General features: G+C 42.4%; 1 protein-coding gene and 1 long non-coding RNA gene across 14 annotated transcripts; one reads left to right on the top strand and one right to left on the bottom strand.

The window, feature by feature from the left end:
• Window positions 1–791: 791 nt before the first annotated feature.
• On the bottom strand, window positions 792–8,498 carry LOC123053791 (uncharacterized). Of its 13 annotated transcripts, none has more exons than XR_006425816.1 (7): window positions 6,868–8,497; window positions 6,703–6,791; window positions 5,859–6,117; window positions 2,715–5,707; window positions 2,451–2,638; window positions 1,441–1,595; window positions 792–1,351 (listed from the first exon to the last, which is right to left on the bottom strand). It is a non-coding gene; the product is annotated as an uncharacterized lncRNA (long non-coding RNA). The 13 variants fall into 13 exon arrangements; XR_006425820.1 differs by having other exon boundaries at window positions 2,715–2,952; window positions 4,367–6,117; window positions 6,868–8,496; XR_006425815.1 differs by having other exon boundaries at window positions 2,715–2,952; window positions 4,325–6,117; window positions 6,868–8,495.
• Window positions 8,499–8,672: 174 nt separating this feature from the next.
• Window positions 8,673–10,135, top strand: LOC123049569 (uncharacterized). The gene is made up of 2 exons (XM_044472467.1): window positions 8,673–8,903; window positions 9,382–10,135. The coding sequence occupies exons 1-2, from the start codon at window positions 8,866–8,868 to the stop codon at window positions 9,899–9,901; spliced, it is 558 nt and encodes a 185-aa protein (XP_044328402.1). The 5' UTR covers window positions 8,673–8,865; the 3' UTR covers window positions 9,902–10,135.
• Window positions 10,136–10,655: the final 520 nt, after the last annotated feature.

Below are 10,655 nucleotides of genomic sequence, written 5' to 3'. Positions count from 1 at the left end.
CCTGTCCTTGCACGACTGCTCCTGCCGCCTCCCCTTGCGCGTGCAGGTCGGCACCGCTTGTGCCCTCGCCGGCCGGCGGCTGCGGCGGACAGGAGCGGCGCTGCCAGCCGGGCCACTGTGCCGGGGGAGGCACGGCCGGGCGCGCCTCTGCCGGAGGTCGCCGGATCCAGCGCTAGGACATGGGTCCGCGCCGCCATCAGATGGGCTCATCGGCGGCGGCAGTCCGCGGGGGAGCGGAGGATCTGCGGGAGACGTGGGTAGCAGAGGAGTAGCGAAGGTCGTGGGCTCGTGGCGTTCATGCAGGCAGTTTTGTTCAGGACTGGCGAGGATTAGTGGTGCGGGCCATCTGTGCGGGTCGTTTCGCTTACTGCGTGATTAGTGGCTTGCTAGTGTTAAACATAAAGAGACCGTGGACCATTAGATCTTGATGATGGATGGGTGTGATTGTTTGGATCTGCCCCTCTTTTTCTTTTATAGTGGTAGTAGATGAGAACACAAAAATGGATACAAAAGCGGGTGCACATGCGCCGGCCAATACCTCTGTGGCTCCCCATGACGCATGACGCGGTCTCTGCAGCTTCCCACAACGCACGGCGCGGTCAGCTCGTGATGGGACACGCGACGCGCATGGCTCAGGCGATGAATTCTAACCCAGCCTATGAACGATCTTACCAAGCCCACCAGTCATTGGACGTCACAAAACAATTCCGGGTCAAAAAACGCTGTAAAAATTGAACGGCTGGCACAGCAGGATTGACCAGACCAGGGCAGATCGAACGGGCAAAAACGAAGGAAATCGAGGAAGCCCTCGAGTGAGCGGGTCGCCCAGCCACCTTATATGTTAAAATATACCCCATTGTCTGCATCGACAGAACAAATGTTGAGATGCATATTACTTACAAATCCATGCGAGAAATAGGAGGATGTGCATTATGGAACTTGGCGCAACGGTGACAGTACTGCCAAGTACTCCGGCACCCTGATTGTACATCAACATATTCCGGCACAAGATCACTGCACTTCAGCTTTGTTGTCTACGTCCACGTATCAATTGCAAAACCACGAAACTTCAGTTCAATGGTTTAAGTTACATAAAAATTGCTGGCATAAGAACTTCAATGCATCACAATGACAACATCACTAACAAACTAGCCAGTGGCTCTTCTTGAGGTTTTCAAAGGTACCCGGTTGCCTCTTTAAAACCAACCTTCACGTGTGTTGTAGACTCTGACATGAACTTCTCCAAGATACTGTTTGCAGCATCTCATCCTTTTGTTTAATCTTAATTTTATTGACTAACTGTCGCTACAACCGATACTTGTTCTCTCTGAGTCCACAAGAGATTTCTCATCTGAGAATAAGTAGAGCAAGAAAATAAAAACCCCCAACTTATGACTATCATCTTAATTACTAACATACTGGAACAAAGGGGAAATCGACCTTTTAAATCTTCAGGTTTGCTCCGTCTCAGAGTACTTTCTATCGAGCTCACACACATCCCTCATGTGTAGCATCGCTCTAGTTCATTTAGAGATTCAACGCTGTGGAAAATCATTGCATCGAATAAATCATATTAATACCCAAGTCGAGAGACCCTGCAAAAAAAGACAGGCCCAAATGTGATCTCATATACTGGAAGTATGCAATCAATAGAAGGACAACACTTGTAGGTTGTAGCCCCCTCACAATCACAAGAAAAGAAAGCCAAAACTATCATCAACCACAAAGTACTTTTCTTGGCGTTGAAGTCCAATTTGTCTATTATGCGCGGATGATCATATTAGAAGAGCGCCAAACATGATTGAATAGATTGTAAATATATGACCAAATGCATAAGGGACGCATTGATTAAACTTTTTGTACAAACAAAAACGAATTAAGCCGAAATGCAGGCGGCAGGAGGATTTTTTTAATCTTCTGAAGTCATGCATTAACCAAAGCAAAAGACAACATGTTATCACAAATTCAATCCAGAAGACACAATTCCTGACTAAATATACTGCTTAGTTTAAGAACCACTTAAAATGAGCATGGTTTATATGTCCTCTAGTATATGTGCACCGCTTCAGAACTTTATTCTCGACAGTCGGCTTATATGTTTCAACTGACACATTTGGTGTTGATTTAATTCAGAAACCAATGTACTCTCTAATAAAAGATTTCTTACATTCAGAGTTTATTTCCTAACACACATTCAGAAGAAAATAATTAGTGTAGAATCTCATTTTCACAATCTGAATATTCCTGCATTCCTGTACATTATTGAACAAAAAATCAAGGGAATGAACTCACAACCAAATTATAATCTTCGCACCATGAACTAACAAATGAAATTTCATATTTTTTACTTTTGCATCTAATCAAAAATGTCATTCCATTAGTGGCCATGAAGGCATACTTTTTCACTTTTGCCGATTCCACATTAATATGGAAAATAATACTGCATAAACCTTATTCATGGATCTCCTTGTGATTGTGAAGGCACACGATTCTGTGACAGTTTGCCAAGCAGCAAGGAAGCAGGGGCAATTTCAGCCTGGGCCTCTTAACTCTTTTTATCTCGGATGGGCGAGCACGCCCCTCGTCCATGTGCCCGCATCGATGCCCCAGTGGTTGTCTCCAAGCATGTACTGGCAGTCTAGCATAGATCAGAGTTATGACAGAGATAAAAGAGGAAAAGGTAGAGGCCACGTACTGATGCATTTTCAACTTACCATAATCAACAACGTAAAAAGAGAATCTAACCACATACTATTTGGGCCCTGTTCGGAACTTCCCTGCTCTGCGGAGTTGGGGAGCTGGGTTTTGGCAGCTCCGTCAAATTAAGCTAAAGTCTGGTCCGCTCCGGGAGCGGAGTTAAAGGAGCCGAGAGGAACCGAACACTCCTTTAGAATCCGTAGTGCTGCATGTATGCCTTTTTCTCCAATATATAAACCATGCAATGCTCCTCTCCTAAGTATCACACATACAGGGGGAAATGTCAAAATTAGATTGAAACAAAATAGTACAGAAAATTGCAAGTTTCAGGTGTGTCACCTGCTTGGGTGACCCATGGAAATTTACTTAAAACAAGAACGGAGATGGGAGATGGTATGGTTTTATACAGATGCACATATGGTTAAACTTTTAAAATACTTATTGAGTGCAATTTTCCTCTTGTAAACAATACTAAATAATAAGGCTAAAAAATACTAAAAAATAAACAGCAAATGATGATCAAGTTTATTTATAAATAGCAGCCATGAGTCCCTTATCCTAAAATCTCAATTAAATCAGCAGAAGAAAAAAACCATGAATTCAGCACCATTCCTTTGTCATCAGGAGCCATGCATCTCCACTTTTTCCAACAAAAGCATAAATTAATTTAAATGTAACTTTGGTGCATTTTTGTTTTACTTTCTTAACTTTCAGGTGCAGCTAGAAACAAAAATTGTCATCTCGGTGAGGGATGAATCGTTGATCCAAACTCAAAAATCCAATCCCACAAGTACCTTGCACCATAGATCATATATAAAATTGGATATGGTAACTATCTTGGACAGAAGTAGTCACCTAAGTTCCAGGGATTTGATGCATAATTTCAGTTGAACACAACTTTCAACCAGAATCATGATAGATCAGAACATGAGTGGATCATCTGCCTACTTACAGCCTCTAAAATCGATTTAGTTGTGTCGACGGAACTTATTCTTTGCCTTGATCAGTGGAAATATGAGCATGCACTCTTTACTTGGATAACTGAACCAGATCAGATTATATTGACCTAATTAGTTACTCCCTCCGTCCCCGAATAAGTGTACTTCTACGTTTTGTCCTAAGTCAAAGTTCTAAGAACTTGACCAACTATATAGAAAAGAGCAGTAACATATATGACCAAATTGGTATATTATGAAAATACATTTCAAAATGGATCTATTGATACTAATTTAGTGCCATAGATGCTGCTAATTTTTCCTATAAAGTTGGTCAAAGTTATAAAACTTTGACTTAGGATAAAAGCTAGAAGTACACTTATCCGTGGACGGAGGTAGTATTTAGCTTAATAACAAGTTGTAATAATTAAATTTTGAGGAGTAAAACAAAACAAAAATTGTCTGAACCCAGTGTGTCATGAATAATAAGAACTATAGCATTTTAACTCTCTCATGTTATTCCAAGCTTAACAGTCAGAAGGAGAAAAAATTTCAAAGAAATGTGCATGACCTAAGTAACTAATATATGTATGTAAACATGGAGCAACATAACAGAAGGCTAAATACTATATATATCATGAATCAACAAATGTACATTTCCAAGAAAGGATTTCTGTTCCAAATGCACGCACCAATCCTTAGTGATAAGAGATGTAGACACACAATTAGCATACCAGGAAGTACATCAGTACTATGTACTCTAATCTTCCACATTTCTAGTACAATAGTTATTTAGGAGATAGGGAAATATTAAATGAATTTCCTTCAATAATCTGCAATATAATTTTGGAATTAGAGAAACTTGTCAATAATTTTGGAGATCTGCAAGAAGTAAACCTTCCATAGCATCAAATGGATAAGAGTATGCACATAGAAAATAAGTAACCCTTCCATAACATCAAATGGATAAGAACACAACGAAAATTCCATGATCCATCTTTCACAAACATTTAATCACAATTTGGAAAGTTAAAATAAGTCTTTGGTTGATAAAAAAGATAAAATAACTCAACAGTCCTTGGTTGCTAAAAAGCTAAATTAACTGAACAATCTTTATTTTTTGATAAACAAATGCTAAAATAACTGAACTGGGGAAGCTTGTTGCATGACCATATAGCAAATGAATGTTCTAGAAGTGTGAGAAAATGACAATCCTTGCAGATAGCATAAGCAGCAAACATTACTGTAAGCTAAAATAATTGTGTGAACCCATGTAGGAATGTGAATGATGGTAGAGAAAAAAAATACAGACTACCTACACATGGAAAAACATATGTACAGAAATCACTACGGGAAAAGAAAAGTAAAGATTGATTCAGAGGGGATTGACTTGGCATAAAAACCACCATGATCTTAAGTTTGCTAAATATTGTAGTATCCCATTCACTCATGACACGTACATTGGTCTAAAATCAAGATTGTTGAAGCAACATGACATAAACAAACTTGCAGAATACACTATCATCGTTGTTTTCTTCTTTCCCAATTTCTCTTAACCGAGCATGCTTTAAACAGTCCTATTTATAGTATAACCATCTACAATCAACGCCCTAAAGTTCATAAAGTATACACATGAACAAACAGTCCTATTTGCCTGCTACTCGAGAAATTCATAACGAAAAGCATAAAGTATAAATTGCTGTACAAACACTCCTAATTATAACTGCAGCATATACTTTATAAATTTCTTTGTAAACGAATCATAGCATCTACATGAACAAACAGTCCTACTTATAACTGCAGCACCTACTGTCCTAATTATAAAGTATCTGAATGCATTCGTGTAGGCAGCAAATTATGATATAAATTGCAGGCAAATAGGACTACAACCGAATCAAAATAAATATTTTCTTGGAGAAGAGGTAGCTTATGTAAGTGAATGGTGGAGCTATATATTTCAATAGTGAAGCCATGTGTTATCTTTTCTCCTCAAGTGGCTTGATGGGGGCATGATCCACTCTTTCCACTGAAGCTGTGCTAGAACAGTCACTTGTTGAAGAGTCCTTTAGACAAAACTTGCAAACCGGAAGACTTATTAAGGGTGATCTGATAAAATCTTTGCGAGCTGATTTACGACTAATTACATAGCTCTATGTGATATTTTTTCCATAAATATACATATAAATGCGGGAGGTTCATGCTTTCTACATGTATTATGAGGTGCACCTTTGGAATCACTTGTCCGTTGGTGCGCGACCACAGCAGCGATAGGACTGTATTATGAGGAGCAGGAAGTAGTGGAAGGACGACGAAGTCCAGCTCATAAAGTTCAGCAAAGTCTTTGCTCCTGTACTCCCAGATCCTTGTGATTTGGACAGTAAACATCCAGCGATAGGACCTTCTGTTCATGTCTTTTGGTAGCGGCCCTTCCATCGGTTAAACCTTGCTCATGGTCAAATAAGGCAGAATATTTATCCATTGCTCACTGTCAAGAAAAAGCACAGATAGCGATGCATTTTTATCACTTTTGATAAGAAACGTCTAGTTCATTGCTGCGCAGTTCATGCCATACAGAGATTCAACTTTTAGTAAAGCAAAGCAATTCATGTTTTCCAAAAATCCGATGTTAAAAATAGTACTGATCAGGGAGGAGGAAGCAACGCTGTAATAATGCTCTGCAAAGGGTGATCGGGTGTGACTGTGTGAGCACAAAGCAGGCAAAATATATATGTTCAGTCTAGTCATATTTCATCAAATCGTAGAATCTAAGGGAGCGTTCGGTTTCTCTCCGCTCCTTTTAACTCCGCTCCCGGAGTGGACCAGACTTCAGCTCACTTTAACGGAGTTGCCAAAACCGAGCTCCACCAACTCCGCGGAGTGGAGGAGTGGAGAGATTCCAAACGGGGCCTAAGTTACTGTTGTCCAGCAATGGATGGAGCAGAAAGATGAGAAAACCACAAGGCCCCACGCATGCACAACACAAACAAATACAGTAGTGACAAAAGGATGAACCAGAACTGAAAGAAAGCAAAAGAACAAAAGATGCAAGAGACAAAATGAGAGAGAACACCTCCAGCAGAAACAACAGGCCACCTTCGTTCACGAATCTCTTTCTTGTCGCCATCCGGCGACAATCAAGCTCCATGACTGGCTGGCCCACTGAAAATGGATGTCAAACTAATAAGGCACCAAATAAAAGAAGAATGACAAAAAAGAAATCATGCAGAGGACGAACCAGGGAACAGGATCATCGGGGCTCTCCCAGAAGAACCGGCGGCGCGACCTCCGGTGCCTCCTGGCGCCGCCATCACGGGCAGCCCACCCTACAGAAACCCATATCCGGCGACAGGCTGCTCCACTTGCCCATCGCCTCCGGCGACACGCGGGAGCTGCACATGGTGCTGCTGCCCGTGCCCATGGCGCACTGCGGCGGCTGCCCATGGCCGGGGAGGTTGCCCGCGAATAATGAGCTGGCGAGCGCGCCGCAGGGAGTACCACTGGCCGTCGCCCACCGCCGCCCGGCGAGGTCGCTGGCGAGCGCGCCACTCCGCTGCCTGCTGATCCAGGTCGCGATGCATGGCTCGACATTGAAGTGCCCTCAGCTACCTCTCCACGTCCAACGACCAGGCAGCTTCTCCGATTTGAGGCGAGCACAAAAATCCAGATGGGAGGAGAGGTGCCTCCACTTGAGAGATGTGGAGCACCGGGAGGGGAGGGGAGGGAAAGAAGGCGAGGAGGGCGCCGCACTCAATCTAGTATGAAAATGGCACACTACACTATGGTACTACAGCGAGAAAAGTGCATAGTGATAGTGCAGCTGTGCTATGGATAATGTGACAACCACACAATGGTTTATATTGTCAATGGTAAAAAAAATGGCAACTGCAGTGGGAGAATCATAAGAAGTGACGTGATGATGTTGTGGATCTCTACCAAAATGAAATCGATAGGCGTGTATCACACTCTTGTGCATGGACTATCAATTAAATCGCCCCCATGCACTCAAAACACTCAACGAATAATTATGCACTCGGACTGAAGGATAATCATGCAGATTCAAAAAATGCCAAAGCTTATTTGATTCGTCTCACAAGCAAAAAGCAGAACGGTTACCAAGTTTTGAACATCATGCATGTTTATTCTCAAACACATGTTCTGAATCTCTTTACTCTCCCCGTCAAGCACACCGTTGGCCTACGGAGGAGAAGCACCCTACCATCAGCACTTCAGCAGCACCGTTGTCTTCTCTACTGCAGTTCGCCCCGCGCCTCTGCCCAGACGGCACCACGCCCCTCCTCCACAATCCACGCCAGCCGTGCGCCCTCCACCCCCTCGAAACCGCGCGCCTACTCCTCCTCAGCCGGCGCAGATCGAGCGAGCCTCCCTCGTCCACCAGACCCACCACCCCAAAATCAGACCTCCGCCGCTCCCACGACGGGGCATTGCCGTGGTTGCTGCCATGAAGCCGCTTCCACGACGATGGCTAGTGTGGTTCCTCTCCGCGACCCCCCCTTCGATCCACCCTATTCGTCCCCATGGCGTCGATTTCTAAAATTGTCGCTTCGCCCCGCTCAACCGAGAGGAGGAAAAAAACGTGCGAGGGAACATAACATCGGCGAACTCACCCGATCGGAGTTGCCTGCGCGCCGAGGAGCAGAGGGATCCGAGAGGGGAGTAGCCGTCTCCGCCTTTCCCGCGAACCCCACCGGGGTGGAGGACGAAGGGGAATGAGGAAGAGAACAAACAGCACCGCTTCGGGCAGAAAAATATCCTGGGACTTTGTTTTTTTGAAGGGAAAAATATCCTGGGACTAATTTGAGGGGGGGCGTTTCGACTTTCGCTCGTTTTGGGGCCGTGTGATCGACCCGTAGCGCGCCGCCGAACACGATACGATATTTCAGGTACGAATTTTGTCCGACACAGCAGATCGAACCGTACGTGAGCTGGACTCAAAGTGCAGCGACCGCTGGATTTTGCATCGTAGGAAAATCTATATAAACTGGACGGTGTTGATTCTAAAATAAACGGGGCGGTGTTGGACGCACCGTACGCAACGGATCCAGATCGGTCTTCCGGCAGGAAGGTTTTCCCACATAAATCTTGCAGGATTTAGGTTAGAACTCGACTTACCCCACCCGAGCTGCGATAGAAAGCCTGCCAACGCCGTCGCCCTTATAATAATTAGAAGCAACATTACGCGCAATAATTAGGTTTTATTAGCCTATTTGCACGTATGGATATGGATATCATGCCTGCCTCTCAAGGCAGCAGGTAAGTACGTCCTTGATTGTTGTAGTTTTTGCAAATATTGTTTTTTGCTAATGTTAAAATATAACATCAGGTTAAGCATGATAAATCAAACGTTTCACGTCAAATTATGTTATCGCGAGGATGACAAGTTCTTTTAGCAAGCATGGTAAATCCTTGCCATGTTCAATTTTTTGCCAGGACTTGTCATGCTTTCTAAAATAATTGTCATCCTCGCGACAACATAATCTATCATCTCAAACATGATTTGACATGCTGAAAAATCCGATGTTTGATTTGTAGCGAAATCCATATGTTTAACCTCAAATCTATATCGTTGTTTTTTTTCGTGGGTGTGTTTTTATATCATTAACAACATGCGTTATTGTGTTATATATGTATAATTCTAGTTATCCCTTTTCAGTTTGTTCAATATAGTGGTAATGCTAGTGCTGGCTACTCTTTTAGTAGTTAACTTTTTGAAACTCATCTCATAACCTAGGATGAAGCAATCGAAGAATCCAAGGAGGAGGTTTTTATTTCTTTTCAAACAGAAGGTTGGATCTCTAGTTCACGGAGAAGACAAAGTTATTGGGCCAAAGAAGATGTTTAGGCTATGTATTCTTGATGAGTTTGGCATGAGAACAATGGCTAAACCTATGGTTATACTTAAATCAACATCACTACGCCGTGAAATAAAACTTCGTACGGAGAAGCGGAAGATAGTGTGGGCTTACCGTGTATATCAGGTTCGTACATGGGAAGCTTTCAAGAGAAATGTCGAAACCATCGGAAGGTTGACTCGTACGTTAAACAATGCAATTAGAACGTACGGCAGCCGTCGTTTGCAAGCTGGATTATTTTACTTGGCCATAAATTGGAATCCTCGTTTTACATACACGGTTCGTAGTCATATCTACGGTGACAATGAGTTTTTGAGAGATTTGTGGAGAAAGAAGAGACTGGAGCGTAAGATGAGGCAAACTAAGATGGAGCTATGCAACACTTCTGCAAGTACATAGAGATGCGATCTGTGTGATAGAAATCTTTCTGCCATTGTCGTCAGAACGCTGAAATTGTGTCGCATGAGGCACATATTTTGCTTGTTACTTGTAATTTTCTTGGCATTCATAATAGTATATATGTAAGTGAGTGTTAAGTTTTGGGCTGACTCGGTACTACTGCTACGTTTTTCTATAGAGCTTGAATGCATTTCTTTTTCGGTTTTGTTCAATCTATGTGAATATTACATCGGTCAGATTTTATGCGGACATCTGTGTGGATATCTTTTTTCTTCCTTTGTATGTTTCTATTTGTTATTTTCCATATGCTTGCTTGATTTAGTTTTCGTATGATTATATGATAGAAATTTGCATACATGGTTTGTAGAAATCCGCATATCTGTGTGGATATATTTATAGTTTTTATATGTTTCTATGTACATGGTTACATACACTGCTCATAGTCACCTTTATGGCGACAATGAGTTATTGAGAGATTTGTGCAGAAACAAGAGAATGGAGCGCAAGATGAGACAAACTAATCAGGAGCTATGCAACAGTTCTGCAAGTACACATAAATCTTATATGTGTGATAGAAATTTCTCTGCCATTGTCGTTGGGACACTGAAATTGTGTAGCATGAGGCACATATTTTGCCTGTTACTTGTAATTTTCTTGTCATTCATAATAGTATATATGTAAACAAGTGTTATTTCGGGCGGACTCGGTACTACTGCTACGTTTGTCAATAGAGCTTGAAGCATTTGTTTTTTTG

The sequence above is a fragment of the Triticum aestivum genome, chromosome 2D (assembly GCF_018294505.1).
Source record: "Triticum aestivum cultivar Chinese Spring chromosome 2D, IWGSC CS RefSeq v2.1, whole genome shotgun sequence".
Taxonomy (NCBI): Eukaryota; Viridiplantae; Streptophyta; class Magnoliopsida; order Poales; family Poaceae; genus Triticum; species Triticum aestivum.
Note: the sequence above shows the minus strand (reverse complement) of the source record. Positions and strands in the feature narration are given on the sequence as shown.